Source organism: Carica papaya, chromosome 5 (assembly GCF_054855325.1).
Source record: "Carica papaya isolate Zhongbai chromosome 5, ASM5485532v1, whole genome shotgun sequence".
In the NCBI taxonomy this organism is placed as follows: Eukaryota; Viridiplantae; Streptophyta; class Magnoliopsida; order Brassicales; family Caricaceae; genus Carica; species Carica papaya.
This window is the reverse complement of record NC_142313.1, coordinates 4,662,585-4,680,113: the sequence shown is the minus strand read 5'-3', so window position 1 is coordinate 4,680,113 and position 17,529 is coordinate 4,662,585. Positions and strand designations below refer to the sequence as shown.

Below are 17,529 nucleotides of genomic sequence, written 5' to 3'. Positions count from 1 at the left end.
TTCTGGGCATAGCACCAGTGGACCAGGCCCAACCCGTTCGGCCCAACAGGCTAAGCTTGAGTCGGAACAGGCTGGGTGACCCAACAATAATCGGGCTGGCCCAAGCCATTCGTTTAATACAACAATATAATTTTTATCTTAGAATTTATACTTGCAAAATTGAAATGATTCTGGCAGGAATACTAAAAGAACATGCAATCATTAATTCACCCAAGATGGATGGTAATAAAGAGGTAAATAATTACCAAATTACTCTTATTTAAATATTTTTTAAGCTGAAATTTCTTTAAATAATAAAATTAAATAGTAAAAAAAAATATATAAGTCACAGTAACTTAAAATAAACCGTTTATTACTGTGCTATATGACTTAACAAATGAACAGTGATATCAGAATACAACAGCAGTTCCCATCAAGGGAATGTCAAGGCGTCGATGATTCTATCTTGACTAGCAACTTCCTTTCTATCGACAAAGGCTCTCAGAACTGCACCTGAGACTTTGCACCTCTCAGCTTTCCTAGCAAACTGTTTTGTGTCTATCGCAAGAAGCTTGGCTCAAGACAAGAAAATTTATTGTGTTAAACATATGTAATCGCTATGTTTTTTGTCGCAGAGAAGCTTGGATGAGAGATGTAAGTGATGGGTGGATACGGGCCTTCCTTAGGGAGCGTGCTGAACTTCTTCCTTCAGCATATTCCTCGCCAAGTGGCCACCTCGGACGCAAATCATACTAGATCAAAAAGAAAAGATGCATCTATTAACCCATAAGATAAGATGATGGAATGAAGTTACTTTAATCATGTCCAAGTACATTAACTTTCCGCTACACTGTTTCACAGAATAAAAGAGAGGATTTATTGGTTGGCTATGGAAGAAACTTGTAGGAGTTAATCACCTGGGCTGATAATTTAGAACTTTAAGCATTATTTACAATGCTTATTTTCATTTACAGTCCACTAAAAGAAATATATGATTTTAGAAAATAAAACACAAAATAGCTTTCAACACAATCTGGTCCTCATATTTCCAATTGACAGCTTAAAGCCTTAAAACTCTAAAATGCCTATATATTTTACAACCAAGCTCATATGATGCTTGACAAAGATGACACCAAACATGAATGCAACCAGCACAAAGAACAACAAACATATCTAAACATACCACAAAATCTTCAGGGTCCTCGGGGGGTGGTGGAGGATCATATCTTCCCATGCGGAAGTGTTCAATGCCAGTCCAAGCCACCATTACACCTGCATAAATTTAGTAAATCATTTTTTTTTTGGCTAGGCCTTAGACAAGGCTCTGTAAACCATGGGAATCAAACTTTATATTTAAAGCACGTTATGGAGCATACTGACCCCTGAGATACACATGCCTGAGAAAATTATATGTAATTAACTATTCATGAGAGTTCATGAGGATCTTAATTTACATGTATAATCTCCTTCAAGCTCGTGTGTGCAACTTCTGAAGCTTACACCTATTCACATCATGTTTAGGAACACTCTCTAGCTTTTAACAAGTTATTAATCCATAATTTGGTAATTTCCTTCCAGATATGTCTTAGGCAGCAGAAGAAATCTCCTCCTATGTGATAGAAATTATCTGCTACACTTAACTCCCCAGCTTGGCAACAAAATTACATCACTTGCCATCTAATCCAAGCCAAGGAGCTCTTAACTTACCATTATCAGTACAAAGGCTGGGAGGAGGGCATACAAGTTGTAGGCTTTTCCTCTTCACAACCTGATTTAGTCGAGTCCTAACATATTGATTTGATGCAACACCTCCTGAGACCACCTGTAAGATACAAAATATTAAGGATGTGATAAGCTGCTCTTGATAAGGGAAAATCAACATACGAGTTAAGATAAAAATGATAAAAATAGTAGTTGGCTTGACCAAATGATTTATGGAAGGCTCAATCTTCAAAGCCCATTCAATTGCTCGTTCACACCTTTCCTCAAGATGTAATACTGCAACTTGCTGCATGACAGGACAAAGCATGTCAAAATTACAATTAAAGAGAATTCTACCTTAGTGTAAGTAAAGCAAAAAAACAATTTTACCATTTTCCTTCTACTAAACAAAGAACTAAAATTCCTCACAAATAAACAAAATAGAACAAAGAATCAAACCTGGAAAGCAGCAGCAATATCAGCTCGAGATCTTCTTTCCTCGCTACTTGCAGAAGAAATGGGAATTTGAGCATTGCTGCATGGAATTATTACAGGTGTCAATGGATAAAACAGCTTGATAAAAACTACAAGTATGTCAATGGATAGAACAGCTTGATAAAAGCTACAAGTATGTCTATGGATTTATTCTGGTATTCACTATAAATTGTTAAATATTCCTCAAATCAGTGAGAGGAGTGGCAATTCTTGAATAAAGCTGCAGGTTGTAATAGAAACTTACGAGACTCATTTTCCAAGGCAATCCAATTCGTAAACAAAGATTGCTAATTATCACATCCATTTCTACCAGATATCACTCATATTCAAAAGGAAGAATGAAACCAGAATATTGCTAAACAAACAAATGGAAATAGGCATTCAAAATACACGGAATCAGATTCCAGATATTGATTTATTCTACATACATATTTTTCGATTCAATAGCCAGCCTCACTTGAGTCTTCAGGCCAGCATATGAGAAGTTGCAATCTTTATGCTGTTTCATCGGAATCTAGAAAACAAAGAAAGATCAAAACTTGGGATGGTACAATAGAATGTGAGAACAAAGATGAACCCAATGAAAAATTACACAATCTAATGAAAGACTCACAGAAAACTTGATGGATTCTGCATCACCCTCTCTAGCAAGCTCTTCAACAGCTGGCCCACCACTTCTTCTCATATCTAGACCCAGCCACTTTGCTGTTTTGTCAAATGCCTCACCTATTGCATCATCTATCGTGGTCCCAAGTTGTGTATACTGGCCAAGATCATGAGCAAGAACAAGTAGATTGTGCCCTCCTGAGATATAGATCAGGGCAGCCAGAAATTTTCATAACCTCTCACAAGCAAAACCAAATGAGATAGTACAGTAAAATAATAAACTTCGGTGATCAATTGTCCTAAAAATTAAGTCAATAGAAAAACGCTCAGTTAATTGTTCTCTATTATCTTCATAAAAATTAAGTCAATAGGAAAAAACTAAGTTAATTGTTCTCTATTATCTTCTAACAAGGGGAATTCCGAGCAACATACATGCACTCAACCCCAAAAAGGCTCAATGGCCCAGTAGCAAGCAATGGAAGTGCAAGACAAGATAAGATTTTGAAGATCAAATTGTAGGCAAATAAAATGTGAGTGACAATGATAGGGGGAAGCAATCCCAAGGTTTCAATCCAACAATAATAATGCTACGATAAATGCTGACTAATTATTCCAAAAGTTTAATTTGATTAAAAATGACAAAGTTTGTTATTTTATATTATATTCAACATATACGAATGCCTCAATTTGATTTAGATGCATGTTCTTCAAAAGAGTGCAGGAGAACATGTTTTGGCCATACCATCATATTCCAAGTTATAAACGATTGGTTCTGATGTAATTTTAGAAGACGTGAACCTATCAACCTAAATTGTTCATCCAGTTCAGAGTAAGTGGTCCTGAACAATAATGCACAATCTTGTTGCATATAGGCCCAATAATGTACCTGTTATATGACAGTTTTGTAAAAAATAAAAAACTTCCAATCATCTGGCACAGACCCCTTTGGTAGACCAAGAAAAAAAAACTAAGAAGCAGATAGACATACCTGATATAAGTAGGGCCACGAAAGGAAATTGCAATTCTGGTTTCATTAACCTTGAAAATAAAGTTATGTTAGAGCAGGCCAGCCATTTGCAGTACAATCTTTTTCTTTACTTAAAAATAACATGTTTTTGGAAGTGCGTTCAATATCATTCTAACCACTGATACTGTTATACCTGACTACCAGAGCATGAGCCTCCATGTGATGCACACCAACAACTGGCAGATTAAAGCTTCCAGCAATTTTTCGAGCCTTCTGCACACCAACTGCATTACAATTGCAAGAAGAAATAGCATAAAGTATTTGCACTTATAACTAATATCTCACTATAATACAGGCTGATAATCTCATAATGCAAGAGACCTTTTGAAGGCAAAATTTCATATAGATTCAGCTATACAGAGATAGGAAAGTGCTTTATTCCATAGGATGGCTAATTTCCATTTCAAAAAATGCTTCTTGCAACCTGGAAGTAAATAAGGTATCTTACGTGGTAAATGCAGCCATGATGGGCTGCCAGACGCCATAGGCAGTTTTACAAGAGTGATTAATTGGACCAATTAAGAACTTATAAGGAAGAGAATAAAAAGATTTAGGGCTTGTTAATTGTGGAAAACAAGGGCGCTTCAAAGAAATTTCGGTCCCATACAGATATCTTCAGTTAGGGCAGCAATGAGAAGCCAACTCGCATAAAATATGCCAGTTACATTAACTTAAGTTCCTCCACAAAGTTCCAACTAAAGAATGTTCCAAACAGGGTTGTAAAAAATGTGAGAAAGCTGATACCTTCTTCAGTTTGGTCAGAAAATGAGTTGGCTGTAATGGGAAGAAAATGAACTTAGAAGGTAAAAGTAGTTCTGAATTACCGCGAAGGCAAAGACTCAAACCAGGGCCAATGGTAACAGCAATTGCAGATAGCTCTTTCTCATTTAATTTGGCTTCATCAAGTGCTTCTTGTACAACCTGCAGTTAATTACCACAGATCTTGATCAATGTCAATGCTAAATGCAGAGAACTAAACTGAACTACGCTTGAGATGTGAGATGAACAAGGACAACAAACTTTAGTGTTGTTAGATATAAAGTGAATGGCATCGTAGCATATTCTAAAAATTCAGGTATGAACAAGAACAATGAACTTTACTGTTGTTAGACACCAAGGGAATGGCATATGTTGCATACTATAAAATTCTGGTATCATGCACACTAAAATATGAACTTATAGAGACTATGAAGATAAAAGAAGAGATGTAAACCAATAAAAACATAATAAGATAAAGCTGCATAAAGCACAAGTATAAAGGGTGTAATTTGTAAATACCTTATCAATGACTTGAGAGTGTGCTTCTTCAGCCATTTTTGGTGCAACTCCTCCATATCGATTAAGCAGGTCTTCCTTAACATAGTGATAGAAGAATTAACTAATGGAAGCACTAATCACACCCGAATATTCTCACTTCCCAATACAATGCAACTTGTTTCTTGATAACAGAAAGAGAGGTTGGGGCCGGGGAGGGGAGGGGGAGAGGGGGAAGTAAAGTTCTGCTGCTCACAAGTATTCCTGGTTTGAATATGGTTTGCAGCAAAGAGGATGCTGCAAATTTATGTTTAGCAGCTTTATTATGACAGCAAGAATGTTATCATCATCATCCTTCAAATTCGATTTAACTCAATTCTTTTAACAATGGGATCCCACAATGAACAACAAAATCATAAAAAAAAAAGGTACAGTAAAGTTGAGTTGAGTAAATAATATAAAAGTCTCCTCTTGTACAAGTGTAATTCACTCCAACATATCATATTACCCAGTAAACTTGCACAACTCATTTGCCAACAAATACCAAGGGTTAATCATAGACCATAATATCCAATTACAAATTTTTTTTTAATGGAACAATTGGCTGCAAACTCATGTATGCTTCGATCTCCTGTTCTCCACTTCCATTTTCCAAATTTGTTTCTTCTAAAGAAAATCATCCAGATAATTCAGTAAAGAGTATTGTCAAAAAAAGAAAGAGTATTGTCAAAAAAAAAAAAAAAAGAAATGGAAGAAAGAATAATGTGCTTGCTTGAGCTTATTTTCCATAAGTAGAGACAAGGTTCTCTATTTCGGAAATGTTTCATTTCAAATATAAAACATGGAAAATATGTTTTCCAACCCTTTCTAATTTGGAAAATCTTGGCTCCATTTTATACATGAAAATTTTCTCTAATTTTTATAAATAAAAAGATAGTAATATTTGTTTCTGCAGTGTTCAAGTATAAGTAAGAACATTTATTTATAATACTAAAAACAATTTTTAGTTCTTTTCAAACTCATGCCATATTTTCATGATCATTTTTTAAACATTATTTTCATTTTCAACAATTCAATATTCTAATCATATATGAACATAAAATGAAATTTCTAAGAGTGTTTTCATGCATTAAATGAAGCCTATACTTTCCAAGAAAACATAAAAACAGAACCGCCGACTTAAAACATTTTATGCATGGGAGAACTTCTCCCAGAAATTTCCTTGAAAAATAACCTTATTTTCAAAATAGGCCCTAAACCTCCTCATGCTCGTCCTGACATATGCTAAACGATCTAATTAATCATTCCCGTTGCGGCTGCCAAAATGACCATCAGGCGCAGCGGAACCATCTTAATTTACCATCTCATGTTAACTTTGGTTTAGCCACTCTTCTATTATGAAAGAAACCTAATCCCAGCAAATGGAATGAAGGAATTCTTTATTGAGAATCTCAATTTCTTTTTCTTTTTCAAAAATCTTGACTTTATGGAAGACCACTGTCCAATTTCCTTAATTGACACAACCAAGTAGGAATTATAAGCAGAACATCGATGTATATCAGCTTAAAGAAATATTTTGAGTTTATTCACCTGCGAAGACACGACTTGGCTGAGAATTTCCCCATTCCCTCTCACCTAAAACCAGGAGCCAACACCAAAACAAAGAGGGATATAAAAAAACAAGAAAGAAAAAACCAGTACCCATTAGGAATCTTCATAAATATTTACACTACAATGATACCAAGATAAAGCGAAATGAAGAGCTTACAACAGCAGCCGCAGTATCATCGCAGCTCGTTTCGATGCCAAGAACAACCAAATCTTCATTTCGAACCGTAATCTTATTGTATGATTGGGGGAAAATGGACTGCCTTGAAGTTGAAAAATGGGCGAACAGAGAACGGAATGACGGGAAATAAGAAGAATAAGACGAGAAAGGTGACCAGATAGGTATTATTAGTTGATGCCTATGGCGTTTTAGTACTTTGAGACCTTTAAATGCGTAGGAAAGCGAACGTTGTGAGTGAAGACTGACGACGGAAATCGTAGAAGGAAGTGTTAGCAGTGAAGACACCATTTCATGGAGACTGTTGAGCCGTACACAGAGAGAGAATCAATGGAGTTTTGACTTTGACGTTCGACGGGAGACGTAGCTGCGTATGCGAATTCTCACGGACCTTTAATCAAACACCTTGCTAGCAACCACAGAACCCACACCTTCAACACGTAAATCACAAAGATTTCTTGAAATTTCTGTGGCTAGCAATGGCCTACGGCAAGAGTTAAAAAGGTGTTCGGTGAGGAAGAAACCGAGAGAAGGCAGCGTAATGTAGTACGGGGGTTTGAAAACAGATGGCAGAAGAAAATTGTACTTGCAGATGTAGGAACAAGGCTGTGGCTTTATAAATTACGAGTAGTCGGGAAGCTGCTAGAGAAAGAGACAATTGAGGGATTTTGCAGAAAGGCTGCAGAGCAGTGAGAAGATGGCGCTTCGGTGGCTCTCAGTGGTTGCAGAGGAGAAGAGAGAGTACTTTGAGAAATTAATTAATTTTAAAAATTATGACATGTCTCAACCTTTTTGCCATGTCATCACCCACGTGTATCAAATTAACCACGTAATTTTTATTTAAAATTAAATTAATTTGGACAATAATTGAAAACTTTCATCATACGACACCGTTTTATAGTCAGTATACTTTTTTCAATTCTATGGAGATGTAATAAATTATTAAAGGGTACCCTAATTTCAGATGATAGCAACGTTCAAGTACTTTAAAATACTATATTTTACATTATTCATCTATCATCATGTCTATATAAATATTTAAATAATTTCAATTGTGCTACGATCAAGTATAAGTTTTAATTAATTTTGTCTCATACTATTTCTCAAATTGAACATTTTGTAAGAGATTAAAATCTTTTAATACTCAAACTCCATAAAAGGTGACTACTACATTGGTTATGCATTCCCGCCTTATTTGACATTGCAAAAAAAAAAAAAAAAAAAAACTCTAAAATTAAATGGGTATTATATATAAATTAGATAGATATATATATATATATATAAGTTGTTATATATCCGTGCGATCCACGGAGGTGGTAGATACTAATGAATTCTGAAGTGATTCAACCTGCAATCTCCAAGTCGCAAAGAGTAAGTTGCTTTTTTGTATTCACACCACGTGAATGGTTTGTAGAGAGACGGATTTTGAGTCGATACAAGTTCCGGCACGGCGGTTATCCATGCATTTAACGGCGGCGCCCCGAAGAACATCGTTGACATTCTTGAGGTTCTTGAGTTGACCATTGCTCTGTGTCTCACGCTTGAAAACCTCCCGTTTGTTAAAACCTATTTTTAATATAAATTTATAAATTATAAAATTAATTTTTATGGAAAGAAATATAATTTGGGGAAAATAAAAATAAGCCGGGCACCGACCTGTAGGGCGTCGCCGACGATGACGTAGAAGGCTGTGGGGTCAGAGGGAACGGGAACCCACAACCCGTCAGGTGAACAAATTTGAAGGCCCGCTACGTCGTTGGATCGGAGAATGGTTAAGATCTGAGGGTCAGAATGCTCCCCGAACCCTACTTGTTGACGTGGGTCCCCACCACCTGGGAATTGGAGGGCAGGATAATGATTGAGTCTGAGAAGGGAGTCGCTGTGGACGTCCCTGATGAGTTTGCTGAACACGTGTGAGTCGGGTACACGTAGACCCTCCCCTAGCAGATCAAGAATCTCACACGCGAGCTCCCTTACAGCCTCTATGTAATCATTCACCACACAGCTGCACAAAACTTGCCACTCATGATAAATTCCAATAAATAAATAAAAATAAAAGATTATTTGACATTTTGAAGTAATAATTTTAAATAAATTTAACGTGTTACCTTTCAAATATAATATGCTTTTAACCATTAAATTAGTGCGGGAAAACTCTGAATCATTACTTTGTTTTTTTTTTTTTTGTTTTGTTTTCTTCTCAAGAATAAATGAGATCCTATGCCTAATTATTGATAAATCGGCGTCGTTTTAGCTCAATCAGGTGTACCCAAAGATGGCCTCATGTGCCACCAGCTAACAGCCGTCATCTTATATATACATATATGCTATATCTTAAAACATACAAGCACGTTCTCAAATAAATAAATAAATAAAAAGAGGTTAGGTTAATGATAATAATTAATCAAAGGAATTGGTTGAGTGTAGGCTGGATATGGCACAGGGCAAGACTGAACTAGTCATGTCCAGTCACTAATTAACATTTGATTATTGCTATTTAATATTCAAGATAACAATGATGTGAACTTTGAGACTCACAATATTTGACTTATTTTTTATTTCATTTTGGAAATTAATTTTTAAATTATTTTTAAAAACGTTTATTTCCTTATATTTACCAACCTGGGTCTACTAGAATCATACCATGTTGGAATAATAATAGGATTTAATAATTTTTATAGGTAAAAAGAAAAAAAGGGCTTACGGTAGTAATAATATATTGCGTAATAAAAAATTAATTACCACGTCAAAGCTAAGCTCAGTCAGCCTCGATTCTTAAGTCTTATCCTGTTTGGGTGTCTGCACGTGTGGGTAAACTCACCTTTTTGACCCATGACCTTATTTTATATATATATATATATGTTCGATGTGCATAGAGAAAATTAAAAAGGATAAGTTAATTATATTTATATGGAGCAATTAATGGTTAAGAGAAAAAAAAAACATTTAAAGTTATAATTAAAATGAAAGTAAATAAAATTACAAAATTTAAAATATGAGAAAATTTTGTTATTATTTTTCAATAAAGGAAAGATGTCGCTTTCTTGGATACCAGACACTAATTATACTTTTAAAAAAATCTTCCACCTATAAAATTAAACTCCTCTTGACTTTCAAACTTTGTTTTTTTGGGTAATATATAAATTATGTTGGCATATATTAAACAAATATATTAATGGCCATTAACTGCGCGAATACGAAGAAAAGTGGAACAACAAAACCCAGAAGAGAAATTATCTGCATTAATGAAAAGCCATGCAAAACCAACATGATCTTAATTGAACCGAGGTGTTAAAACTAGCTTTATGTATGTGTATGTGTATGTGTGTGTATAGCTAGGATATTGGTACCTGAATTTGAGAGGGTCGGAGGAGATAGCCTGAGATCTTTCAGCGACGGAGGAAGGATTTGTGTGAAGAAGAAGGTATTCGAGCTCACCAACATCGCCATTAAAGCCGATGTTCTTACAGCCATAGCCGAAAGGACTTGCAGGGCCAGCTCGCTCCTTCTCCATAGCTGGTCGGCCAAAGAAATCAACAGCTTCCTTCTCTAATCTAGCCGTGGTCTCGTCGGGGACACGATGGTTAACGACCTTGAAAAATCCATACTCTTCGCACGCCTTCACCAGTAAACCAGATAGCTTTGACCGGTTGAGAGAAAAATTAATGGTGGGAATCCCTACAGCCTTGGTTTTCCTGGTCCGTATCTGGGTCGTCAGTGATGGCCCTACCATCTTGCTATAAATATATATGTATGTATAAACTGTTTGTATATGTGTAGTTTGAGAATGAAGGAGTTGAGAGGTTGAAGAAAGAGTAGTTTTAGGTTGAAGTTTTTTGGGTTTGGAGGGGTGATCATGGTATTGGTGGTGGCTATTATATATATACATGTTAGAGAGAGAGCGGGAGGGAGAGAGAGAGAAAGAGGATGATGATGATATAATATTGAGAAGAGAACATCGTGAATTTAGGAGGACGTCGACTTTGTATTCTATGATTGTTAAAATATTTATATATATAGATATACACACATAGACATAGTACTATGATATTATTGTAAGAGACAGTAGTAGATAGGGGACTGACTAGTTAAGGCGGAAGCTATGGACATAAGAACAGAAAGTGAACAAGGAACATGTTGAGAACTGACGGGAGCTTTTAGGTGTAAATGATCGATAAGATCAAAAAGGTGGATTGGCTTCCTATTATATATCTAGATACATACATATTATATACAAACAGACATAAATATGGCTGGAGGTTAATAATATTTTATAACTATATACACCCCTCCCTTCTTAGTAATTCCCTTTAATTAATAAATAATATATATTTACTAATCAAAATATAATTTTCTATATACAAAAATACATAATTTAACTCCAACTTATAAATTTTCTTTAAATATTATACCCATTAAGATTTTGACAAAAAAAATTTGTTACCTTTCTTAATAATAATTAATACGAACAAAATTATTATATCTCGATATAATTATGATACTTCCCAAATTCAATTGTAAATCAACCAATTAAATGAAATTTTAAGCAACTTTTGAAATAAATTCAAAAAATTTAATACGTTCGACTTATAAATATTCGTAAATTTTATCTAAATAGTAAAAATACTTATGGAACATTGCGGATATATAGTTTCATGTGAATTAAAGTAATATAATAATTCTAAGTTCTACTAAAATTAATAAAATTTAAAATATTGTTTTGTGTTAATTGTTCTAATATTATATAAAACTAGATATGAGATTGATTTTCATTTTGTTAATGATAATTTTTATTATTTTCTAATCTAGATAAGTGTAAACTTGCAAATACATTCTAACAAATATATTCATTCATTCCGAATGTAGGACTTTGTTAATATTATAAAAAAAAATTAGTAATTTAAACACTAAAAGTAAAGATTTATATAGTAGCTTTTTACAATTAAAGTATAACTAATAAAGAAAGGGAATTGAGTGGAACATGAGTATAAATGTAAGTTCTCGTTGTGTAGCAAATTATGCTGCATTATTCAAAACTATAACTTGAAACTCATGAAAGAAAAAGAAAACATTTATATAAAGTAATGTCAAAAATAAGAATATTCTATTAAGTATAAGAATTACTGAGATGACGGTGCAATTTTATAAATTTTATATGATATAAAATTCTTATTTCATTTCGAATGACTCTAGTAAATACCTTTGAATTGGATTTAAAGTTTTGCCAACAAATTAACTCATATTAAATATTGATAAATTAGTTCAAAAAGATATTGATTGAGTAATTATGTATTAACTCATTCGTGATAATAACAAAAAGTGAATCACGGAATTTATGTTTAACCTATGTACCAGTAAATCCATAAACTTGAAGTTTTAAGGTGTCTTATAAATGTTAAAGTTTGCATGACAATATATGGTTTATAAATTGATTGTCAAACTTTGACTATTTATATATAAAACATCTTTTAGATATATAGGTTAACTATTTTATCTTAATTATTTTTGTTAAGTCATATTTAATATTTCATTTAAAATAGTTGAGAGATCGAGTTTGTTCACATTCGTAAAAAGTGTAAAACATGTGCTAATGTTATAAGCAAATAGGCTATAACTTACATGTTGAAATCATTAAATTTGAATAACTATCAGAGAGTCTTAACATACATATATCTAAACAAATATAGTATATTTTGATCAAGATAATTTTCAGTTCATTGTTTTCGTTTTTGTTTTTCTCTATAAAATATATATATATATAACCAACTCAATACTAATTTTTTGTTGTAAGGTACAACTAACTTTTTAGATTATGTTTCAACATCTATAAATCATACAGAATTTAAATTAACTATTAAAAAATGTAAATTATATTTGAACGAAGAAAACCTGTATATATATACTTTAACATACAAAATAATATACTTTAAATTCGATTATAGTTGATGAAATTTTGAATAGATTGTTTCAATTCTTTAAATATGAACTTGACATTTTATTATTTTTAATTAATATTTCATTATCTTTTACTTAAAATAAGAGAAGATTTACAAATATATTATACATTTTTTTTAAAGTATTTCAGTACATAAATTTTAAATGTGTTGCAATATAAACTTAGATATTTGTTATAACTCAAATAATGGCATAAACTTAATCTTAATCTCTTGCGACATTAGCAAATATATCTTAGTTAATTTTATCTAATTAAGTAAACACTTAGATTTTTTTCATCATATGTAGATTATTAAGTTTTAAATTAGTTTCGCCTCATCACTTATTATCTGCAAGATTTATATGTCTATTTATCTACAAATAATTGTCGGTTCGATTTGAATTATACTCTCATATATATCATATTTAAAAATTATTTATATTATATTATAATATAATTAATATATATTATATCACTTTATAAATTTATGAGCTTTAGTTAGCTAAATAAATAAATATGTTGAATTAATTTGACCTATATTCGTTTGGATTCGAGCATAATGAAAATGAAAACTAAACATAATTACTTAAAAATAAAGGGTTGTTTTTTTTTTATTCTTCTTAAATCTCAAAGATCCAATTTGATTAAGACTTTCAAATTATGGAATTTTGTACTGATTTTAATTTAAATAGGTCCTTTCCCATGTAATTAATATCTTCAAATTAATTAAGAGCAATCATGCCCTAATTAGACTAATTTGACAGAGTAGTTAAAGGGGTTATAATATATAATATATAATATATAATATATAAATCTTAAACGGGTCACAAAAGCCCGTGCATTTGCAGTTAATATAAAGGTTGAGCTATTCTATACCTCTGTGTGTACATATATAAAGGGTGATTAAGTGGGTGCATATGCAACTAATGAGGATTTGTGTTATTAATTATATGATTAATTGATAATTAATTAAGGGTCAACAATTTTAGACGAGAACACATTCTGATTTCTAGCTAAAGCGTGTCTCCATACTTTAACTGCAGACAGAATATAGATTAAGTTGGTGGTGTCTTTGATTTGTTTAAATTAATAGAATTAAAGAAAGTATTTTGTATTATGAATAATTAAATGATGTTCTTTTAGCTAATAAATTAAATAATGTTAGTCACACGTATATATATATATATATATAATACCATATTATATTTTCATGCCAATATGGGTAATTGCTGGTCATCAATTTCGAGACCGAACATCTTTTTAATTATCGAATTTGATATATTAAAAAATCGTTAATGCTAGCTGCGGTTAATTTTTTAAAAAAATGATTTAATTGCTGATTGTACTAATCTCCTCTTAATTACTCGAGCAGACCACGTGCTCAAATTTTTTAAATATTTTTGGACGGTTAAATCGATCTTTTAAATATAATAATAATATAAATTGAATGGTTACAATTTTCCTATGCGTCGACATAGAAATTATTATTATTATTATGGACCGACCGAATAAATATAATTGACGTAGAAAATTATGTATCTGAAAAATTTATTAAAATCATAAAGTATTATGCAATTATAAAAATTAAAAATATATATATATAGAAGGAAAATTAATGCTAAAAAATAATATATATATATATAGTAAACTTATAATCATAATTTAATTTTAAAAAAAAGTTTACTTTAATTAAACAGGCCCCCTTAATTCCATGGGGGAAAAGCCAGCCAGAGAGAAACATGTGAAGTAGAGACAGAGAGGCACCAGAAGAAATTAGAAATATTCCCCCCCCCCCTCCCCTACTGGCCCCAATATTTCTTTTTATAGACCAAAAAAAATAATTAAATATTAAAATAATTAATAATAAAAAAGGCCCGGTGGTGGGTTCATCTATCTTCCTCGCTTGCCACGTGGCGGACTGTGGAAGCCCCAGGTTAGTGGTGGCCGATAGCTAAGTCTTACCAGCCGTTTGATTTGATTAATTAATTTGATTTGATTTGATTGATAAAAATATAATTTGATATTACGTCAACGCCTGCGTGCTATGTCGGCTCTCCCGCTCACAATCCCTCGTTCTTAATTGACTTTAAATGTTTTTTAGAGGATTTAATTACTTAATTACGTACTTTAATTTTCCTATGATTTAATAACACGTTTTTTAATCATTTTATTAAAAAGATAATCGAATTTTTTAAAGTGGAGACATTGAGAAAATATTATTCTTTAAAAAAAAAAATTATTTTCAATTAATCCACAAAAAATTTGACATAATGTTAATTAATTGAGAATTATTAATTAACCTTAATTAAATATTAGTGGTATATGTCCTTGAGACGTTATATATTAAGGCTGATGGGGATTTTTTATATATTTTTTAACCTAATATTATTTTCTTTTTTTTTTTTTTCTAAAATTTGTGTAGTGGGTGGAATTGGATATTTATTAGTGTAAGTATATTATATATATATATATATTTTTTTTTATATTAATGTAATTAACCAGCCATAAAGTTATGATGTTAACTGCTCCACCACATGCAATATGGTGGAGACCCACATCGTCTTTGTAAACTCTCAACAATTATGTACTCTAAGTTTGATTCATATAATTCATATATGTACGCATATGATCATATAGCTTTATGATCACGATGACGTTGGAAATTCATTATTATTACCGAACTACATAATTCCCTTTCAACCTTCAGCTAATCAATATAGCCAAATAAAGTTCATTAAACCCTAGACGGATTGATTACATATACATACATGTATATGTGTGTGTGTGTGTATATATATATATTAAATTGTACAAAATTTTGATTGGTTAGGTGGGTCGAAATTTTTTGGTAAGTTGTAATAAGAAATATAAACAAATATTAACATGGGATTTAAAAAAAAAAAAGGAAGAAGAATAAATAAATAAAGTGGGATTTCTAAATTGGGTAATTGGAAAGGGAAAGTAAAATAATTAATGTGGGCATTTTGGACGATATATATTATTAATTTTGGGGTTATTGTTAATTATGAAGTTATGATGGTGATTATCCAGGATAATCACTGATATAATAATGATATTGAATAGTTGACAGTGACAAATCAATGTTAGTAATTATTACTTTGTGCAGTTAATTAGGCTCATAATTGAACTGCCTTAATTAGTAATTTGATTTATAAATATAATTTAGAAATAAAGAAGCAAATATAACCTATCAGCCGCGACCTAACAAGTTGAGTAGCAAGACAATATCAATAAAACAAAACACAAGTCAAACAATTATCAACTTACATTGTACCAAACAACAACATGCTCAGCTACTACTAGACATTCATTCAATATATATATATATATGTATATATAAATTTCCTTAAAAACATGAAAATTATCAATAATTATCCACGCCCAATAATTTTTTTATTAATGTTAAAAAATAATTTTTTTTTTAAAAAAAGATTAGAGATTAATTAATTTATTTATTTTTTCAGAAATTAGAAAGAAACCCAGTTGCATCAAGACATGATCTTCTTGTCTTTTTATTTACTAACTTTTTTAAGCCATGATTTATAAAAAAAAAAAAAAAAAAGACTTGACGGCAAACCATCAAACCAAGAATCAAATATAACATGTAAAAATAATAATTTGGGTGTGGCTTGAATTTTTCAATTATGGAGTATCTTTTTGGTTCTTACCCAAAATCAAAAATTAAAAAAATAATAATAATAATTGAAAAAAAAAAGGGTATTTAAAGAGGGTAAAATTGAAAAGAAAAAAAAAAAAAAAAAAGGTGGGGAAGTTGGATTTTTATGTAGAAATTAATTGGGCAAGATTGAGCCAAGTGTAAGATTTATATTAAGTAAGGTGGGGGTGGGGTTTTAATTGAGACAAATAGGGTTTGGACAAGGAAGAAGAAGACAATGCAGGCGCAGCAGCACAGCACAGTAGCCATGCGCGCTAAAACGACATGCCGAGTCAATTTCTATGAGCCCCCAACAACAGGATTCTTTGCTTTGTGGACAAAGATGCTTCACTTAAAATCTCCATCTCTTTTTCCATCATCAATTATTGATTGTCGTTCCTTATACACACACACAAAACACTACATCCTAATTACTTTTTAAGTTTACATTAATTCTTTTTTAAAATACCCACTTATTATTTCTATTTGTTCGTATACATTATTTGCCACAAATCATTCTCGTTCTAATTACATATACGTACGTACGCGTTGTCCAATAATTTAGATAAAGATTTTGTGGGAGTTACAAAGATTATTATACATTTATTTTTTTGGGTTGTCTCTCGGGTTATAAAACACCGAGTATTTCTTATAAGAAAAATATCATATCTAATTACTAATTTATAAACATCGTAATTCTACTAAAATACAAATAGAAAAAAAGCTTTAAAGAAGTTTGAGTTCAAAATATTAAACTTTGAAGTATTGACTAAATAAGACTCAACCCCCTTGTAAGTTAGTAGAGTGGAAATTTATTTTTTGCTCTTTTTATTTTACCATTTGAAATATTTATAAATATATTTAAATGGGCTATAAATTATCTTGGGCCAAGAAGTCAATAAATGGGTTTCATAATCAAAATTACACCCACTAAGTTGAAAAATTAAGCCCATTTTCAAAATTAAGCCTAATGTTGTGTGCGTGTGCGTTTGTGTGTGTGTGTATACATATATATATATATATATTTATTATTATAAAGATATATTAATAACCATAAAAAGAACATATCA

At 31.6% G+C, this 17,529-nt stretch overlaps 2 protein-coding genes across 5 annotated transcripts; both read right to left on the bottom strand.

Moving 5' to 3' along the window:
- Positions 1 to 331: 331 nt before the first annotated feature.
- GCP1 (glycoprotease 1) lies at positions 332 to 7,589 on the bottom strand. Of its 4 annotated transcripts, none has more exons than XM_022048648.2 (13): positions 6,831 to 7,589; positions 6,653 to 6,697; positions 5,087 to 5,161; positions 4,633 to 4,729; positions 3,942 to 4,032; positions 3,770 to 3,819; positions 2,789 to 2,979; positions 2,604 to 2,689; positions 2,140 to 2,215; positions 1,904 to 1,987; positions 1,687 to 1,801; positions 1,163 to 1,251; positions 332 to 731 (listed from the first exon to the last, which is right to left on the bottom strand). In XM_022048648.2, the coding sequence occupies exons 1-13, from the start codon at positions 7,137 to 7,139 to the stop codon at positions 597 to 599; spliced, it is 1,443 nt and encodes a 480-aa protein (XP_021904340.2). In that variant the 5' UTR covers positions 7,140 to 7,589; the 3' UTR covers positions 332 to 596. The 4 variants fall into 4 exon arrangements, with proteins under 4 accessions (XP_021904340.2, XP_088077266.1, XP_088077267.1 ...); XM_088221140.1 differs by having other exon boundaries at positions 5,087 to 5,359; positions 6,831 to 6,927; XM_088221141.1 differs by having other exon boundaries at positions 5,087 to 5,157; positions 6,831 to 6,925.
- Positions 7,590 to 7,921: 332 nt separating this feature from the next.
- Positions 7,922 to 10,981, bottom strand: LOC110819492 (gibberellin 2-beta-dioxygenase 2-like). The gene is made up of 3 exons (XM_022048714.2): positions 10,199 to 10,981; positions 8,505 to 8,853; positions 7,922 to 8,414 (listed from the first exon to the last, which is right to left on the bottom strand). The coding sequence occupies exons 1-3, from the start codon at positions 10,735 to 10,737 to the stop codon at positions 8,172 to 8,174; spliced, it is 1,131 nt and encodes a 376-aa protein (XP_021904406.2). The 5' UTR covers positions 10,738 to 10,981; the 3' UTR covers positions 7,922 to 8,171.
- Between the last annotated feature and the right edge of the window lie 6,548 nt (positions 10,982 to 17,529).